At 49.4% G+C, this 20,369-nt stretch overlaps 1 protein-coding gene across 1 annotated transcript; it reads left to right on the top strand.

Moving 5' to 3' along the window:
• Nucleotides 1-5,360: 5,360 nt before the first annotated feature.
• AGTRAP (angiotensin II receptor associated protein) lies at nucleotides 5,361-16,445 on the top strand. Its single transcript, XM_071766816.1, is given in 6 exon segments — nucleotides 5,361-5,511; nucleotides 12,244-12,278; nucleotides 12,820-12,931; nucleotides 13,821-14,019; nucleotides 16,139-16,197; nucleotides 16,200-16,445. Coding segments are annotated over 6 exon segments (489 nt in total). The 5' UTR covers nucleotides 5,361-5,484; the 3' UTR covers nucleotides 16,257-16,445.
• Nucleotides 16,446-20,369: the final 3,924 nt, after the last annotated feature.

Raw genomic sequence — 20,369 nt, 5'->3', positions numbered from 1 at the left:
CACTTGTGCACTTTTTATTTAAAAATTTCTCTGCTCAAAGTGGGGAGCTACGTTTCCCTGACAGCCTCTGCCTGGGGTAACCAGCCAGGTGTTTAAAAACTTCTTTCTATTACTGCTTAGGGATAGAGTTGTGTGATGCATTGGAGCAACAGGCTAGCTGTGTTAAACAGGAGTAGTTTTACTAGGTAAAGGTGTTCTTTTCTACTGGTAACACCCCAGTACCCTGGCTGCTGGTGGGAGAGGGCTCTGAAGCCTTTTTTATTCAAGAAGCTGAAGACGTGCAGCACTTTTTGTAGGAACAGAAATATTGATCCTAGTGCTGTGGCCAGAATTCTCTTTATTCTGTTCCCTAAACCCTTTCATGTTCCACTTAGGCAGACAAAGCTCCATTTTGCACTCCTTTTTTTGTTGTTGTGCCTCTGTGCATTGGGTATTGACTCAGATGCAGGTAGTGTAATGGTTTATGGCTCTGACATGCTGAGTGCCCTGTCATGGCCACAGAGACAGGCTGTGAATGCAGTGTTAGTTCTGACCCACACACACCTGCACTGCCAGGAGGAAGACTAAAGGAGGAATTCCTAAAGGAGCATTTAGGCAAATCCTGCCACTCCTTTGGCTGTAGCTATCTGGCTTTCTCCCTGCAGCGTTGCAATCTCAGCCCAAAAGGCAAGAGCAAAGGAAGGTGGTTTGGCTCCAGCTCTAGGACACAATTTGTTAATCCAGAAGGAGCAATGCAGCCCCTCCCTCAGCCCAGCTGTGCAGTGGTGGGTGGTGCTGGCAGGGCCATTGTCAGTGGGAGCAGGAAAAGAAAAAGCCTTTAATTGATCGCAGCCAATTAATTACAGAGTGCTGGAACCCAGCCTGTGACACCAGGAGAGCCAGGGGCACAGGCATGACAAAGCCAGCCTCTCATACCACTCTGCTTCTGAGACAGGAGCCCCACATCCCACAAACAGGAGCCTTGGGGGATCCTGGGCAGTGTTTTGGAAAACCCTGTGCTGCAAACGGTGAGGTACAAGAAGGCTTCAACAGCAAGTCTGAACTTTAAGCCAGAGCTTTATAGGCTCCAAAAGGAGACTTGCTCCCTCAGCTCTTGCTTTTTCAGCTTTTGGTCTGCTACTAACTCTGAGTATAAAGAAGAGATGATTCTTACCTGATGGGATTAGTTAAATGTCCCAGGTAAGTGAAAATTAACCTAATTGTCACAAATCAAGTCACACAATTAAGTGGACTGATTGTCACACTGGAGTTTCAGAAAGAGAGCCCGTGACCAAGACTCATTCTTTCTTCTCAGTCTGATGTTCCAGAGGTGAAGCAGAAAGGGTGTGAAAAGAATCAGGCAACCTGATTTATCTATCAGCCAGCTCAACTTCTGACTTTGCAATTGCAGTGCAGGGGAAAGCTCTTGAGTAAATAACACACCAAGGTGTGGAATACAAGCCCAGCCTGTGATATCAAACCCTGAGGCATCATTTGTACAAGTCCAACCCACTCCTGAGTGTAGCAAAGCTTTTTGGTGCCTCAGCAGCTGCAGAGTGATGGTATCAGTGAGTTACATTCAGTAACTTTTCCCAGTATCTCCCAGTCACAGTGCAGTCAGTGCCCCTTCTGCCTTTTGGGGCATTAGGTCTGAACAAGAGTGAGGGAGACAAATGTCAAGGAAATTTGGATTTATATGTTCTTTTCAACTGATTGTTTGAGAAACTCCAATTAATTTGCACAAGCCCAGCTTCTCTACTGCCCTCTGAGAGCTTACTGCAGGGCTCTTGCAAGATTCTCTATAGTCCTGAAAGGACTTTGGATCAGGCCCAAACCAGCCATAATAGGGCTCTGTGGAATAATTTTTAAAGTTAATTGCAGGGCATGGATGTAAGAAAGGTGAGTGACAGAGTTCCACCCAAACTCCTGCTCTGCAGCTCCTGCTGTAAGCAGCCTCACAATGTGTCCAAGGGGTATGCATCATTTTAAGCCACTTATCCAAGGGTGAGAATCATTAGATGTGGAAAAGAGAGGACAGCATGCTGATTTGATATAATCATCCCAGCAGCTGCCTGCTCTGCAAATGCTGCTGAATCTTGGGAATGTTGCTGGCAGTTGCCAAAATTATGGCTGCAAGGGAGACAAGGAGTGGAAGCACAAATTAAAACACTTGGGAATCATTCTGTCTCAGGTCTGTAATAGTCTGCATTCATTTTAGCTTGGGGGTGTTTTATTGAAATGCTCTTCCCCTCCCTCCCCACCCCCCAGTAATTACCCCATTGTCAATCCCCAGTGGGTGAAAGTGCTCCAATTACAAACCCATGCTATACTAAATTGCTCAAGTCCATGCCAGTCACTCACTGCTACATAAAGCCTGCAAAAAGCATTGCTTTCACCTCTTTCAGCAGAAAAAATGAGGGCTGTTTTGGGGTTTGTTTTTTTTTTTCCTTGCAATGTTCTGAGTGATCATGTGTACCCCATAAACCAAATTCTGGTATCACCTCATTTTCTAGAGTGCCAGTGAATCTCCAGGAGTAGTCCCCCAGTTATATCCAAAAGCTCTAGGTAGATATTAGAAAAACAGAGGAGCTGTTTTCCTTCCTGAGCCTGGGAAGGACTCCCAAGTGTGCTTGTCAAACCCCACATTAGCATAGCTCCTCACTCCCCACCTTGCCAGAGCCTGTTTTGCAGCAAGGTTGTAGGAGGAGGCTTCCCACCAGCACGGCAAAATGCCCTCAGTTTTCCCTCCAATCCAAGTGATGCTTCCAAATGCTGATTTCCCTCTGGGTTTTAAAAGGGAGTTTGTAGAGCCAGGACAAACCCTTCCTCACTGCTTATTCTAAAAGGCTCTACTGATCATCTCTACAGCCTCCTTTTTGGCTCCACAGACAGGAGCACAACTCAGAGAAAGCAGGGGCAGCTCTGGTGACCTTCAGACTAGACCTGAGGTGAGTGACAGCAAAGGGCAGAACTGGGAGGGTGGAGCTGATCTCCATCCCCACAGGCCAGACAAGGACAGCAGGAGAAAATCTATCAGCTCCTTTGCTGCTTCATGGAATTGCTATCATCTTACCAACCAAGGGCACAGGATCCTGGAACAGCACAGGAAAGCATTTCTGCCTTATTAGCCTCATTTTTATGCTGTCAGGAAGGGAACCAGCTGTGTGTTAGGTTTTTACTCAGCCTGCACAAGACATGCCACCAATATATTTGACATAAAGCAGCTATTTGCTGGCTATCAATTGCAGTGAGCTTCACTCACCTGAACCACTCTTCTAGTCAGGAAAATCTCCATAGCCTGTTTCTAGTCTCCTGGGTCACCTGCTTCTTTCTCCCTGCAGGTCTTCTTTATCTGGCTGCTTATCTTCCTCTCCATGTTTATTTTGGGTTGAGTTATCAAGCCTAGGGAAGGGAACAGAGACAGCAGGTTACACAGGGTGGCAATTTACAAGGTACAAACAAAGCAAAGCAGAGATAAAAAACAACCAACCCCCCAGATCAGAGAGGTGTGAGAGCTGTGCAAATGCAGAATGTCTGTTATAGCTCTCCTGGTTTTATATCCATGAGATCATTAAGACATTTCTAAGTCCCTTGAGCCCATGACATGCAAGTCCAGGATATAATAAGGAGGGCTGAATTAATTGCATGATACATTGATGAAGAAAATGAAGTAAAGTGCTTTTATTTACAAGGGGAAACAAACGTTTTGCATCAACAGCAGTCACATCAATCCAAGTTATGGCTCATACTGCATAAACCATGATGAGACTCTGTCTCAGACTGGGTGAGAATGCTGAAAGGAGAAAGGATACCCACATACTGCTGCATCTAAATGGTGCTTAAACTGAGAGAGGGGAATTTGCCTTTAAAGCAAGCAGTTCTGCTTTAATTGATACCTACCCTACCCCTCCTTGCACACAAACACTGAGCCAGCAATATGGCTATCCAAAGTCTCTCCTGAATTTTCCCTTCCCCATCCCAGCCTTTATATTCAGGGTAAAATCCAGTCCTTAACTGGGACCAGTAGAATTGATCTCATTTGATGGCATGACTTCTGTGAGCTTCCCTGCAAGACCCAAAAATGGAAATGCAGTCAGAGCCCACGTGGAGTGTGGCAATAGGTGAGTTACATTTCAGTCTTTCGTCTGGTGAAGTGGCACATTCAGGGATTCCATGGGGGATTTTCACAGTCTTTTTACTTTGCTTTGGGAGATCTTCAGGCATGCTGTGTCTGAGCAGTGGATGGCACTCAGGGTGCAGTGAAGGACAAGCTGGGGAGGGCTGTATTTGCAGCACGTTTGAGAATGCTCAAGTGCAGGTTCTCATGAATAACCTTGCACTGCACTGCTCGAGCTGGAAGTGAGACTGAAGGGTGATTCATGCATTTCCACATTCAGCTTCTGCAATGGGCTTCTGACTCTTTCCTCATTCCTTAGAGGCTTTTCTGCAAGAAGAAATTATGACAACCAAGCCACTGACCTAGTAAAATACTGGAGTCTTATGCTGCAGAGAGGTAAAGAACACACTGGGCAAGGAGGGGAGGGTTTGAGAGAGATCATTCTGACTTCTTGGCTCTGTTCATTTGCCACACTTCCACTTGTGAACTGGATGGGAAAAGTTAAGTTATAGCTGAACTGCCTGTGGTTGGGTTGCTCACTTCTCAACTTCCCCAGCTGTAAAACGGGAAACCCAGGGCCAAAGGAAGCAACTAAGGCTCTCCCAGCCTCATGGCTCAACCCCCAAACCTGACCAGAGCTTGGCAGGCAGTGGGTGATAGAGCTGAGTGCTTAAAGCTTTTTATCAAGAGCCTCTTCACTCCTCACCTTAGTGCACTAAAGTTTTCTCTTTCTCCAGAAAGCTGCTCGTTCCTCTACTGGCATTTGCTTTCCAGGACTCCCCTAGAGCCCGGGAATCCTGTCAAGATCCTGAGAATCCTGTCAGGACCCCATGAATCCTGTCAAGATCCCAGGTATCCTGTCAAGATCCCAGGAATCCTGTCAAGATCCTGGGAATCCTGTCAGGACCCCGGGAATCCTGTCAAACCCTCTCTCAGCTGCCAGGTGTGTGAGAGCCGTCTGGATGGGCGTTTGGAGTCACCGAGCTCATCCAGGTGCATTTTTACCCTACCAGCGCCTTTCCCTTCGGAAAACCCGGTGCCGTGCATCCCCCCTCAGGTCACCGGAGTCTCCGGAACTATTTGTTCCTCAGGAACGCGGCCGTCAGACAAGGAATTGTCACCAAGCCCCCCACTCCACACCCGTTCGGGAGCCCAGGGCACGGCTCCAGCTTCCCCCTTCCCCTTCCCTCCTACCCGGACCCCCGAGGCCTCCCCTTGGCGGAGCGGCTGCCGTGGGGCCGGGCGGGGCGGTCCCGGCTCCTCCCGCCCCATCTCCCTCCCCTGGGCGGCTCGGGCCCAGCCCGGTGGAGGTTGCGGGGCCCGGCCCGGCCCAACCCCGTCTGAGGCGGCTCCAGCGCCGGGAGTGACGGGGCGGCTGGGCCGCTGCCATGGAGCTGCCCGCTGTCAACCTCAAGGTAAGGGCCGAGCTGCTCCCGGGCTGTCCCGGGGCTTTAGGGGGTGCCCCTCCGGCTACTCCCGGGCTGTCCCGGGGCTTTAGGGGGTGCCCCTCCGGCTACTCCCGGGCTGTCCTGGAGGTTTGGGGGTGCCTCTCCGGCTTCTCCTGGGCTGTCCCGGGGGTTTGGGGGGTTGGGGATTGCCCCTCCGGCTACTCCCAGGCTGTCCTGGGAGTTTGGGGGGTTGGGGGCTGCCCCTGGGCTGTCCCGGGGGCTTGGGGGGTTGGGGATTGCCCCTCCGGCTACTCCCAGGCTGTCCCGGGAGTTTGGGGGGTTGGGGGCTGCTCCTGGGCTGTCCCGGGGGTCTGGGGGTGTTGGGGGTTGCCCCTCCGGCTTCTCCCGGGCTGTCCCGGGGGTTTGGGGGGTGCCTCTCGGCTGCCCCCGGGAGCTGCGCGGCGCTGAGCGGGAGGCGGTGAGAGGGGAAGCGGCCCGGGGAGCGGGAGGGAGGCCCGGCCCGGCCCGGTCCCTCCTCTCCTGGGTGGTTTTGTGTCGAGAAGGCTTCCGAGGAGGAACCCTGGGTGTTTGTGAAGCTTTTTCGTCACCCGGGCAAAGCGTTGCAAAAAGTCGGGCAATGGCTGTGAAGTTCCCCCTTGCTGAGGGGCAGTGGGCAAGGACAGGACTGGGGGAAGAGCCGGGTGTTCCCTTGTGTCCTTGGAGGTTTCCAGCTCGGCTGACAAGAGCTTATCCAGAATAAACACTGCCCAGGAGCTGGAGGAGGCAAAGTTTTTGCTTGTCAGGCAGAGTAGCTTAGAAAGATGGCCCCACTGACTTTGGGGTTATCCCTCTGGTAAATAATTAAAATTACCTCTGTGTTGCACAGGGGGCTTTAGCTGGGGGCAGTTTGAAAGTTTTGTGAATATCTGGTAACCAGAGATATGGGAACATTATGTATGCTTTTCACTTCGGGAAGAAGAACATCTTTGCCAAGAAGCTGGAGTCTGCTAAAATTTCTTTTGCTTTTGAGGCTGGTGTTTGATATTGAAGCATTCCTCTGATGTGGTTTTTTCTTTTTCTCTTTTTGTTTTTCTTTCCCTCTTTCCTCCCTCTTTCCTCCCTCTTTCCTCCCTCTTTCCTCCCTCTTCTCCTCTTCTCCTCTTCTCCTCTTCTCCTCTTCTCCTCTTCTCCTCTTCTCCTCTTCTCCTCTTCTCCTCTTCTCCTCTTCTCCTCTTCTCCTCTTCTCCTCTTCTCCTCTTCTCCTCTTCTCCTCTTCTCCTCTTCTCTCTCTTTTTTCTCCTCTCTTTCTCCTCTCTTTCTCCTCTCTTTCTCCTCTCTTTCTCCTCTCTTTCTCCTCTCTTTCTCCTCTCTTTCTCCTCTCTTTCTCCTCTCTTCCTCCTCTCTTCCTCCTCTCTTCCTCCTCTCTTCCTCCTCTCTTCCTCCTCTCTTCCTCCTCTCTTCCTCCTCTCTTCCTCCTCTCTTCCTCCTCTCTTCCTCCTCTCTTCCTCCTCTCTTCCTCCTCTCTTCCTCCTCTCTTCCTCCTCTCTTCCTCCTCTCTTCCTCCTCTCTTCCTCCTCTCTTCCTCCTCTCTTCCTCCTCTCTTCCTCCTCTCTTCCTCCTCTCTTCCTCCTCTCTTCCTCCTCTCTTTCTGCCTTTGCTCTATTCAGAGCCCTGAAACTCCTAAGTGTCTGTACCTTTTCCCAGCTTCACTACTTGGGGCATCTCTTTTGGCACAGCAACTTTCAGGTGCTTTGTGTGATTAAATCTGCCCAGGGAGTGAGAGCATCCCTGATCCCCTCAGTCTTTTCCTGCTGTCAGTTCACAAAGCTGTGAGCAGTGGGTTTGGAGCTGGGTGCCTATGGGGGCTGGGTGGGGGGAATAATACCTCAGGCACCATTACAGATTCAGCTTTGTTCAGGGAAAGCCTTCATGTGGTTGTGCTACGTAAAAGCTCAGTGTTCACCTGAGGCTGTTTCCCTCACTTAGGAGTTCCCCAAGAAAAGCAGCTTCCCTTGTTTGGGGGAGGTAAGCAAATGGATTTTTTTTTTTTCAAGGCCTGGCATGTGGATTATATTCCATTCTGGAAACTAGCTGGTCCTTTGCTGTGACAGATTTGGACTATTGTGTGATTCCCAGGGCACTGAGAAGATGAAAAGATCTTGTCCTCTTCCCTATGCTAAAAGAGCATTTTAATTAAATTAAAATTTTAATTAATTAAATTTTTAATTAAAAAAGTTTGCTAACATGAAATGCAGGTTCTGCCATGGGGGGTGGGAATGGGGGAGCTGAAAAGCGGGGACTTCTTGAATGTTTCAGTCACCATGGCAACACAACTGGAGTGTTGCCTTTCCTTGCTGGTTTCAGACACCCATTCCCAAATCTCTCCCTTTGGTGAGCTTGTCCTCATCAAATTGTTTTCTGCATGAAGAAATTCCTTGCTGTCAGGTTTCCTGGTGCTGCTCTGGGGCTGGAGAGCTGGGGAATAAGGAGTCAGTAACTGCACCTTCCTGAGTTTGGGGCCTGCCTGAAACATGTCCCAAAGGTCAGGAAGATTGCTCAGAAAGGGACTGGGAATATCACATGGTAACTGCAGCTCCTTGGCAGGATCTGCTTGCAGCTTCTGTGAGATTAAAGAAGAGGAGCCTCGTGATAGGAGTAGCCCCAAGAAAACTGCATGACTGAGCTGTGTTTGTGCCAGAACACAGCAGGGCCTCAGCCTTGCAGAGCAATAAAATGAATGTAGCAGGCTTTGTGCTGGAGTGGATGAGGAACATGCTCAGGGAACAGCATCTACTGGCTCAGCTCTAACAGCTGAGCAAGAGCAAGTGGGAAGCTGTACAAACGTGGGGTTTTTCACCTTGTGTTTGACACCCAGGATTTCTGCAATAACCCTGCAGAGCTTCAAAATGCAGAGTTTGAGGTGATCGAGCCTGTCTAATGCCCTGTTATCTACCTGCCTGGAAACACATGGCTTTTCTTTTGCTTGGGCATTTTTAAATGGACGTGGAGTCACAGAATAAATTAGCTGAAAAGAGCCCTCTGCATGACATCTGGTCCAACCTCCTGCTCAGAGCAAAGCTGACATCAAAGTCAGATCAAATAGCTCAACTTAAAATTCAGCTGACTTTTAAAAATCTCTAAGTACAGAGCCAAGCCAACCCCTGCTGGGCAGCCCAGCCACTCTCATGATTACCTCTGTTTCCATAATGAGAGCATCCTCACAGGTGACTCACTCACAGGTGGCCACTCAGGTCTACATTTTGGCTACTACATCCTCAGGGCAGTGTCAGTCACAGAGTGAAGGAGCTCGCTCTGAAAAAGAAAGAAATTAAGTAGGATTTTAAAAGGTGCTGTAAGAAAAGAATTGTGATTTGGAACAAGGTGATTTTTAACTTTGTCAACATTCAGCCCTGTGCTGGGTTCTCTGCTGAAACACGTTTAAAGGAGCAAGTTCCTGTTCCAAAGAGTTTCCCATCTAAGAAGACCCAGGCAGATCTGGGCTCTTTTTATGCTTGGCAATTAATTCCATCACATGCTGGGATTTGCAGAGGAGATAGGAATTCCCCTCAGCTCTCCTCAATTCCCAGTGGCATGCTTTGAATCACGTGCTCATCTTTCTGATGTCCTCAGAAGGGATGGGGACAAAGGTTCCACCTTTCTTATTTTCTGCTCCCAGCACTGGTTCAAGTCTGAAGAGTTTTTGTCTCAAAAGCAGAAATCTCTGTCTGCCCTGGGTGCACCTTGAACAGATGGAAAAAACCTGAGTTCTTCTGTGGTCACATCAGGAGACTGCTTGCAAATTATTTGGTATCTCACAGTGACTGTAGCTTTAAAGAATGTTTTTCATTAACACTGCATCTCCCATGTTACCAAGACCACGAGGTAATTCCATAGTGCCCTGAAGAACTGTCAGGTAAATTGGACTAATAACCAGGAAGGGTTATTGTTTTATTTCAGCAGTCCCTCATCCTATCAGCCCTACTTTACCTGATTTTGTGCTGAGGACTGGTCTGGCTTCATAATTTAATAGTGGTAATATTGATCTAGACAGCTTTAAAAAAAGAAAAAAAAAAAAAGCCACCCTGTCTAATTATGTTAACTGCTGAGCCTTGAGGGGTCTTGTGGGTATGTAACGTGCAATTAAACACTGCCTAATTAAGAATTTCCCTGATGTTGTGATAATCTCTTGAGTAAATGCTATTTGCATCTCTCCATTCTTAGTCAAGATCAACTTGTATTTTCCTCATTATCAGTTTCTGCCTGGTCTCTGTGGCACAGTTTGGGAGAAGGGAAAGCAGGCGGTGCTGGGGAAGCATTTTGTAGGCTTTCATGAACAATTAAAGCCAGTCATTAATAAAAATCTGTTTAAGCAGGGTTTGAAAGGATGGCAGAGTCAAGGCTGCTGGGGGTGAGTGCTCAGGAGCTGAGCTGGGGCAGTGCAGTGAGGGAAGAGCTGTGGCTTCTGAGCCATCTGCAGGGTGGGCTCCTGGCACAGCTCACTCCTCTTCCTTTCCCTTCCTTTCCCTTCCTTTCCCTTCCTTTCCCTTCCTTTCCCTTCCTTTCCCTTCCTTTCCCTTCCTTTCCCTTCCTTTCCCTTCCTTTCCCTTCCTTTCCCTTCCTTTCCCTTCCTTTCCCTTCCTTTCCCTTCCTTTCCCTTCCTTTCCCTTCCTTTCCCTTCCTTTCCCTTCCTTTCCCTTCCTTTCCCTTCCTTTCCCTTCCTTTCCCTTCCTTTCCCTTCCTTTCCCTTCCTTTCCCTTCCTTTCCCTTCCTTTCCCTTCCTTTCCCTTCCTTTCCCTTCCTTTCCCTTCCTTTCCCTTCCTTTCCCTTCCTTTCCCTTCCTTTCCCTTCCTTTCCCTTCCTTTCCCTTCCTTTCCCTTCCTTTCCCTTCCTTTCCCTTCCTTTCCCTTCCTTTCCCTTCCTTTCCCTTCCTTTCCCTTCCTTTCCCTTCCTTTCCCTTCCTTTCCCTTCCTTTCCCTTCCTTTCCCTTCCTTTCCCTTCCTTTCCCTTCCTTTCCCTTCCTTTCCCTTCCTTTCCCTTCCTTTCCCTTCCTTTCCCTTCCTTTCCCTTCCTTTCCCTTCCTTTCCCTTCCTTTCCCTTCCTTTCCCTTCCTTTCCCTTCCTTTCCCTTCCTTTCCCTTCCTTTCCCTTCCTTTCCCTTCCTTTCCCTTCCTTTCCCTTCCTTTCCCTTCCTTTCCCTTCCTTTCCCTTCCTTTCCCTTCCTTTCCCTTCCTTTCCCTTCCTTTCCCTTCCTTTCCCTTCCTTTCCCTTCCTTTCCCTTCCTTTCCCTTCCTTTCCCTTCCTTTCCCTTCCTTTCCCTTCCTTTCCCTTCCTTTCCCTTTTCCCTTTTCCCTTTTCCCTTTTCCCTTTTCCCTTTTCCCTTTTCCCTTTTCCCTTTTCCCTTTTCCCTTTTCCCTTTTCCCTTTTCCCTTTTCCCTTTTCCCTTTTCCCTTTTCCCTTTTCCCTTTTCCTTTCCCTGTCCCTTTCCCTTTCCCGCTCGTGTCACAGCCTCAGTGGTTATTAACTCCCTTCTTGAGCAACTGCTTTTGTAATGGATCAACATTTTCAGTCAGTGAATCCAACAGGATGTCAGTAGATCTTAATTTTATTTTTTTTTAGTGTCTTAACGATTAGTTGCCTACATTCTTCCTGTTTTGATGAAGTACTTCAGCCTTTTGCTACTTATTTCCCTATTTTATTTTTTTTAATTTTTTTTTTGGTGGCAATATGTGAGGGGAATGTGCTTCAGATGGATTTTGGTGGTGTTTTGAAATGGTGGTTGGAAGAAATGGAAGAGAGCCTCTGTCCTGTGGATCCTCTGCTGTGTCCAGGCTTCATCCTTTCACTTCTGAGGCTGCTAATGGAGCCTGCCATCTATATTCTGGTTTTTACAGATGTTTAGAGAGTGAGTGAGTGGTTTCCCTTCACTGAGACTGGCCAGCAGGCTCACAAGCAAGTGCACCTGGATAGATGTCTAGAAAAAGACTCAAGTGGTACATTCCTATTCCCATTTGCTGTCTTATGCAGAACATGTCTCCTTGGTTACAGAAATGTCAGGTGCTGGTGGAAGAGAACCCTTGTGTCACTTGTTACAATAAGATGCTTTCTCCTTGGATTTTGTCCCCTTGAGCACAAGGCTCAGGGTCATTAAGGACATTTGCACATTCAGTGACAGCTTTGTCCTCCTGCTGCCTTTTGGGCTCTGCTGGCTCCACTGGGAGAGAAAAGTGATGAGGTCTCAGGTTCCTAGAAGGTGTCTCCAGGTCTGTTCATATTGCAGTGAGGCTGAAGCTCTGCTCTGAACAGACTGGCAGGAGGTAAGAGGAATATTTACTGAGGACTGGAGTGAAATTGTTAGGAGCTGCAGGTGTGACTGTCTCTGGACCTCTTGGTGCTGGGATGCCAGGTTGTGTGGCATGGTGTGAATCAGGCTGTCCAGCTGTCTGCACAAACTCTTCTGCAGTTCCAAAATCAATAATCCATTTAGAAAAGAGTCAGTGGGCCCTGGATCAGCTTTTGACAGAGATGACACCAGTAATGAATGGCTGCAGTGTAAGCACCACATGAAACACTCAGCAAGAGCAGAGAAAAATGGGTTTGTGTCTTCACTGCTCCAGTTGCTGCCCCAGCTTTCTGCACTGGTCCTTGGGGCCAGGTCCCTCAGAAACCAGATGGAGTTGTTTCATGCCAGTCCTCCCACAGTTCTTCCAACTTGCTGACCTGTCATTTCTCTGTTTTCTGTTTTTGTTCTTTTTTTTCCTAGGCCATCATTCTGGTACACTGGCTGCTCACAGTGTGGTGAGTGATGGGATGGGAGGGGTTGGGATGGGATGGGATGGTTTGGGATGGGATGGTTTGGGATGGGATGGTTTGGGATGGGATGGGATGGTTTGGGATGGTTTGGGATGGGATGGCATGGGATGGCATGGGATGGGATGGGATGGGATGGGATGGGATGGTTTGGGATGGGATGGTTTGGGATGGGATGGTTTGGGATGGGATGGCATGGGATGGCATGGGATGGGATGGCATGGGATGGGATGGGATGGGATGGTTTGGGATGGGATGGTTTGGGATGGGATGGTTTGGGATGGGATGGTTTGGGATGGGATGGCATGGCATGGCATGGGATGGCATGGCATGGGATGGCATGGCATGGGATGGCATGGGATGTTCTCAGGGAGGCAGCACTCCATGTTTGTGCCTGTCTGTCTGCAAGAAGATCCTAAATCAAAGAGTGAGGTGTTTGCAGGGGAACAGGGATGAATGCAAACAAACTTGCAGGCTTACTGTGAATGTGGGCTGGGTTGTTTGGGTTTTTTTTTGTCTCCTTTGCCAGGGGATGCATGAATTACATGTTTCCAGCCTCCTATGCCTGGGGAAATTTCAGTGTCCTTGCTGTGGGGATCTGGGCCATTGTGCAGAGAGATTCCCTTGATGCCATCATGATGGTGAGTGTGAGGGTGTTTGCCTCCATGGGGCTGCCTGGGGAGAGGGTGGAGGGCAGAGAGGGCTGCTTCAAGTCAGTGATGATTTTCAGCTGTTCCCAGCACAGCAGTGAACAAGTAAAATTCCTTGTTCAATTCCTTGTTTGGGTTGGGTTTTTTTGTTTTGTTTTTTTAAGAGACTGTGTAAATCTATAAGCACTGCAAACCATGGTGAGGAGCAGTCATGTTGCTTATTTTACTCCTCAGAGGCCAGGCATACCTGAGCCTTCCTTTTTTTACCTGCTGGTGTGACTTGTAATGCCAAGGGAGAGCTCAGTGTTTAATATGCTTGAGTTGGAAGGGCTTTACAAAAACCTCTCTCTGAGCATTACACAGAGACCATGAGAAGGCACCTGCCAGGTCTGAGGAAAATGCACAAAATGCAAGATCATAGAATCCTAGAATGGGCTGGGTTGGAAGGGAGCTCAGAGCTCATCAAGTCCAACCCTTGCTCCACTCCCCCCGTGGTTCCCAGCCCATGGCACTGAGTGCCACATCCAGGCTCTTTTGAAATATCTCCAGGGATGGAGAATCCACCCCTTCCCTGGGCAGCCCATTCCAATGGCTGAGCACCCTCTCCAGAAAGAAATTCTTTCTCATGTCCAACCTAAACCTCCCCTGGCACAACTTGAGACCTCTTGTGCCCTCTTGTCTTGCTGAGAGTTGCCTGGGAAAAGATGGTTGATTTAGGAAGGTCTTGTGTGCCTGGCAGTGTCACAGGGTGGCACTTTGTGACACAAAGCTGGAGGCACTGACTGTGTGAGCCTGGAGCTTGCAGAGCAGATGCTGTCCCTGTAACTCCTCGTGCTTGATCCCCCCTTCAGCTCACATCCCCTTCTCCCTTTGTTTCCAGTTCCTGGCTGGCCTGCTGCTCACAGTCCTCACAGACATCATTCACATCTCTGTCTTCTACCCTCCAAACAACCACCTGACTGATGAGAAACGTTTCAGTGCAGGCATGGCCATCTTCAGCCTCCTCCTCAAACCTGTCTCCTGCTACCTCCTGTACCGGATGTACCGGGAGCGTGGAGGGGAGTACAGCCTGACCATAGGTAACCACACACCCTGCCCCTGCCCCTGCCTCAGGGGGCTTTGGGGGACCAGGGACCCTTTTACAGCCTGACCATAGGTAACCACACACCCTGCCTCAGGCTCAGGGGGGCTTTGGGAGACCAGGGACCCTTTGGTCTGAGCTCTGTGCAGCTGAATTCTGCCTCCCTTTCCTTCCTTTTCCTTTTCCCTCTCCCATTTGGTGCTTCTGCAATGCCTTAAGCCTTAAATTTACACTCTTCCTCTCTTCCCTTGCAGACCTGGAGTCCTCCTCTGGCAGCCATTTTGCCCACAGTTGATACCATTGCTCTCTCTCTTACTCAATAAAACTGACAGGCTTTTCCTCTCTTCTTCCTCCTGCAGTAGTGTGCTTGTTGGAAGGCATTGACTGTCCTTCTATTTTTGCCAACCCTTTCTTTTCCTTCTGGGGTAAAGTAGAGGCAGCACCCCCTCTAATTATGCATGAGGGAAAGCAGCTCCATTTCTAACTCCAATCCTTTTCTGGGCCTCATGTCCCAGCTACCTCGAATGCTTTGGACCTCAGCTTCCTCACTTGGAAAGCAGGACTGGTGTTCACCTCATGGGACTCTGCCTGGAGGCACTGATTTTTCCCCTGGTTGTACTTGCTAATGATTATGTAGCAGCCTTGCCAGAGAGCAGGGGCTGTGGCTGGATGCTCTGGGTCTGGTGCTGGCTCATGCTGGGGCAGCTGCCAGGGATTGTTTGCTGTGTGGGAGTTCCCCCTGGCAGAACCAGCAGCCTGGTGCAGTTATTTTTTGCTTTCCTAAGAGGGCAAAGGGTGGTATGACTGCATTCCAGAGTTTGGAAGCTGCCACCTGTGCTGCTTTGGTGCCAGGGAAGAAGAGAATGCTTCCTGGAAAAACCTAGGAGGAGGAGAGGCCATGGGAAGAGGCCATGGCTTGGGATGCTCTGTGCATCTCTCTCTTAGTGGAATGTGGGTGGCTTCTCCACCCCTGCTCCTGCAGATGCCAAACACCTCTGACCTGGCTCAGGAAGCCTCTGAGCCCACTGCAGCCACGTTTGTGACAATTTTTATTGGCTGCTCTCTGGGATTTGAGATTTGTATCCCATGGAAAATGTATCATTGAGGAGTTCAGCCCTTTGCTTGGAATTTGGGAGTATTCTTCCTTCTTTCCAGCCACACTGTCCCAGTAAAAGCATGATGCTGTCAGAGTCTCCTCTCAGGCACAGGCTGGAATTCAGACATTTTATGTTTTTGTATCCTCTCCTGAACTGTCTTTCTCTCAAGATTTTTCAGGACAAACTGTCTGCTGTTGTTTTGTATAATGTGCCTGACAGATTTCCTCTCTCATTTTCTTGCTATCTGGCATTTTCCTTTTGAACTTAAGTGTTGCATTTTTTCTCATCTGTTCTGTCTCATCTTCTTTCCACACAAAATCCTTTTTGTTGCTTGGCAGCATCCTTGCTGCTTAGAACAAGCCTCTGATATGGTTTGGTGCCCACCTTTAAATCAGATTGCTTTCTAGCCATGGCAGATACCTGGCCTATAAATAAAGAGCTGTCCATGCACATTCTCTGTCTCCTTTCCCTGCTTATCCCTGGGCAGTAACATCATTTTGTGCCAGTCTTGCACCACAGGCAGATTGTTAATGGTTGCAATTGGGAGAAATCTGGATTAAAACTCAGTGCCATGGTGAGACACACTTGAGGCATAGCTGGGTTATAGGGAAGAGTGGTTCATGGGTGAATCATGCTCTCAAATCTATGCTGTCAGCCAGCTGTGGTTCCTGCTGCTTCTGGTTTTGCTCATTTTTCCACCAGATATCAAACCTGGTCATGCTGAAATTCACTGTTACAGGAGCTTGTTAAGTGGGATGTGGTACTGCAGGTCTTGCTTTCCAAGAGAGCAGTTCCTGGGGAATGAAGAGGCATGTTCAAAATCATCTCAGTTGTTTGCCTTTCTTGGGTGAATTTTCTTCCATCTTGCCTGGTGAGGAGCACAGGTGCTGAGGAGCTGGTTAAGCAGCTAAGGGTGGTGTGGTTCTGAGGTGTTGATTTCTTCTAGAGGATTCAGTTCTTGTGATATTGTTTGTTTGGGTGGGTTTTTTCCCAAGCTTGTTCTCTTCTCTCCCCATCCAGGTGTCCCCCAGGCAGGTCAGGATCGCAGTGCCTACGAGTCAATTGATCAGCAGGATGCCCCCAGGATGCCCCCCCACAGTGGCCAAACTCCAGCAAGACAGCCCCCCAGCCCTTCTGAGCCCCCTCTGCAGCACAGAACAGAGCCTTCCCTAACCCAGGCCAGCTCTTCCCACCTCCCTTCTGATGGAGCAAGCCCTGCTGAGCAGTCAGGAGAGAGTCTGGATTTTCTTTGGCCTCCCTGAAAGTCAGGCAGATGGGTTCCTGCAGTAAGTCCAGAAGATCTGGGATGTCATGTTGAGCACTGTGACTCTTTGTGATCCCTGTGCTGTCCCCTGAAACCCTCCCTGTGTGTGTGTGAGTGTGTGAGTGAGTGTGAGTGTGAGTGAGTGTGTGAGTGTGAGTGGATGCCCTTCCAAGTTTTGTACTGTGCTTCCTCTCTCTTGCAAGCAAGGGAACCACTCAATATTCCTTGACAAGGAAAGGCTCATGGACTGCCCTTAAACAAAACAGTTTGGGCTGCTTGTGTGCAGCTGCATTTCCAGGAAACATCTGGGAGTTCCTGAGAGCTGGTTCTGATGGTGTTATTTAACTAAGATTTGTGACCTTAAGTTCCTGTGCTACTGTGGTAGTTTGCACAAAGCTGGGGTTGGTATGAAATGCTCTCACTGGGTCAGGGAGCTGCTTGTGCTCCCAGTATCTTGTGTTTTATTCACTGACACTGCTGCTTTTCTGCAAGCTGAATGTCCTTCAGGATATTGCAAATGGCTGTTGAATGTGGATTATAGATACTCTGTGCCTTGAAATGCCTTTTTGCCTTCAGCTGCCTATCTTAACAGAACTTGAAATGTTATGTTTTTGTAAGTAAACTATAAAATGAACACAGGATTTCTGTGTTAGAAAAAGTTGTGCTGGTTGCCTATGTCTCATTTGGGAAATGCAGATACTTGTGAGGGCTTGGGAGTCACTATGGGGGAAGGGCTATAGAGTCTTGGTGACTTTTAGTCTAAGCTTTACTTCAGTGAGTGGAGCATCCTGCTTTTAACTGTGAAGGTGGGGAAGGTAGGTTAGTAAAGTTAGAATTGGGGGAAAGATGGATTTATTTACACTGCAGTGATAAATTTTATGGGATGTGACAAACTATAAACTCCAATCTTGGACACAATAATCTGCTCTGCTGTCACTTTCGTGGTAAGATCTTAAAAAAAGAGAAGATACTCAACCAGATTCTTTTCCAGAAGAAAGACAGTGTCTCAGCTTTGACAGAATCAAAGTAGGTGGGGAGACAAAGGATAAATCTGTTATTCTACAACTTGCTCTTGGCAAGACCTGCTGCATTGATTATTCAGTGACCAAGAGCCCTCTTAACTTTGCTGCACCTCTAGACCCATTTGTGTTTCTGACACCAATTGTCCTCTTAAGTTTGATTTTAAACATGAGCTGAAGCTCCTCCACCCTGCTGCACAAGTCCTGCTGTGACCCATGCACGTGGTAAGTGCCATGGAAGCAAACACCTGGACAGTAAATCAGGTGAGGGATGGAGGAGCCCATCCTCTGGCTTCTGAGGAGGAGGGTGTTGTGGCCAAGCACCACCACACTCTTCAGCCTTGAGCTGGGTGTGAGGGGGTTGCTGGTGCTGGTTGTGTACCTGGTGCTGGTTGTGTACCTGGTGCTGGTGCTGGTTGTGTACCTGGTGCTGGTGCTGGTTGTGTACCTGGTGCTGGTTGTGTACCTGGTGCTGGTGCTGGTTGTGTACCTGGTGCTGGTTGTGTACCTGGTGCTGGTTGTGCAACCCCTGCACTGCTGGGCTGGAGGATTCACCACAGCCCCACCCGCTGTGGGTGTTTCCCTCAGGGAGGTCTCTCAGGTGGCCTCTTGGGGAGGGGGTGGCAGGGCTTGCACAGCTCCTCATCCCAACACAGCCCCCCATCCCATCACATCCCCTCATCCCAACACATCCCCTCATCCCAACACATCCCCTCATCCCAACACATCCCCTCATCCCAACACAGCCCCTCATCCCAACACATCCCCTCATCCCAACACATCCCCTCATCCCAACACAGCCCCTCATCCCGACACTGCCCCTCATCCCAACACATCCCCCCCATCCCAACACATCCCCTCATCCCAACACATCCCCTCATCCTGACACAGCTCCTCATCCTGACACATCCCCTCATCCCAACACTGCCCCTCATCCCAACACATCCCCTCATCCCATCACATCCCCTCATCCCAACACAGCCCCTCATCCCAACACAGCCCCTCATCCCAACACATCCCCTCATCCCATCACATCCCCCCATCCCGACACAGCTCCTCATCCTGACACATCCCCTCATCCCAACACAGCTCCTCATCCCAACACATCCCCTCATCCCATCACATCCCCCCATCCCAACACATCCCCCCATCCCAACACATCCCCCCATCCCAACACATCCCCCCATCCCAACACATCCCCCCATCCCAACACTGCCCCCCATCCCATCCCATCCCCCCCATCCCATCACATCCCCCTCATCCCATCACATCCCCTCATCCCAACACATCCCCCCATCCCGGGCTGGGCTCTCCCAGGCTCTCTGGGGGTGTCCAGGGGCTCGGCCATGGCTCTGCTGACAGGAGCGGGGATTTGCGGGATGGGCGGCAGAGGAGGCACCGCCGGCACCGCCTCCCCTCAGGCGCTGCCCGGAGAGGTGCGGGGCGGGTCCCGCAGGTTCCCCGCAGGTTCCCCGCAGGTTCCCCGGGGTGGGAGCCGTCTGCTCGGGGCCGCCTCCGGCTTTACTGATCCGTGGGGGGAGAGCGGCTGCCTCGTGTCCATCTGCGGTAATCGCGGGGTTAAGCTGCTTACAGCGTCCCGGCAGAGGAGCTGCGGGTTCGGAGGAGCGGGCACAGGAGGTTCTGAGCGTCCCGGTTCTGCAGAGACCCGACAGTCCGGTGAGTAAGTGTCCGAGGAGCAGAGAGGTGCCCTGGAAGCCGATCCCACACGAGGTGAGATGGGTTGGCCTTGGTCTGCAGGGATGGGAGGGAGCTCCCGTGTTTGTTACACGGATCTGTCCTTACTGGGGTGCTAAAACAGCACTAATTTGGGGAGCTTCAGTTGCTTTTTATCAACTGTGCTATTCCTGTTGCAAGAGTAGATGGGTCAGTGGTGTTTTTGTTTGCTTAATTGGATTTGTTTCAGGTTTGACTGCACCAGTGGGAAGCTGCAAAGTGTCTGTAATAAGCAGGCATTAAATGTTTTAGCTGGAAACATCAAAGCTAATAGGAAATCTCTTGGTCATGGGTTTTGCTGCTTGCCTTGAGGATCTCTTTTGGCCTCGGAGGTTTTTGAAAAGCACTTCATGAAATCTTGTAGCATTTGGAGGAAGATTAACTACTGATTAAAAGTTTTTATATTAAGGTTGTCCTGAGTGGCAATTTTGGGAAGGCAAATAAGCATAATTTTAAAGGACATTACTTCTTCCTACTCTCAATGAGACTGAAATTAGCAATGAGTGAGGTGCAGAAGAACACCTAAAATAACCATGGCAATGTGTTGAGAACCTGGGGCCTGGCAGAAGGAACTGAAATGGAGAACTAAAAAAATAATGGTGTGAGTTATCAAAACAACAGATTATACCAAGATTCTTGAGTGTACCAGTCCAGTGCTGAGTTCCAGGTGTCAATGAGCAAAGCTGCACTGATAAACACAGTGCTTCCCCATCCTTTCCCAGTTCAGATCCTTTATAACACCCTCTTGTGATACATTAATAGTTGGCTGGATATTCTTGGGCCATAAGAAGTGCTCTATGGAACACCAGTCCACTGCATGTTGTGGTTACACTGAAGAAGGCAGCTTTGTCTGCTCACCCTGTACTTGCCAACCTCTTGTCTGGAAAAAAATAATGTGATCTTTCTGTGAGTGGCAGAGTTGGTGATGGATGAAAGGCAACAGGAGCAGTTCCCAAGGATAATTGCAGCACTACAGAACTATCTCTTGTGCTTTAGTAATGGAGTTTCCTCCCCAGTCTGGAGTGGTTCCTGAAGGAGTTTGCACGTGAGAAGGACAAGCAGGCTGTTTGCAGACAGGGAGGACTGGGGCTCAGATGCTTCCTTAGAAGAGAATGAGATAAACACAGTTTGGAAACAGTGCCATTTGGCAGGAGGCTTTCTCCTGTCTGAGTATCTTTGAGAAAGACAATGGGCATTGATTTCATCTGCTGTGCTGTCTCTTTCAGGCTGACTG

Source organism: Heliangelus exortis, chromosome 23 (assembly GCF_036169615.1).
Source record: "Heliangelus exortis chromosome 23, bHelExo1.hap1, whole genome shotgun sequence".
In the NCBI taxonomy this organism is placed as follows: domain Eukaryota; kingdom Metazoa; phylum Chordata; class Aves; order Apodiformes; family Trochilidae; genus Heliangelus; species Heliangelus exortis.
The sequence above is the reverse complement of the archived record's forward strand: the minus strand, read 5'-3'. Positions and strand labels throughout refer to the sequence as shown.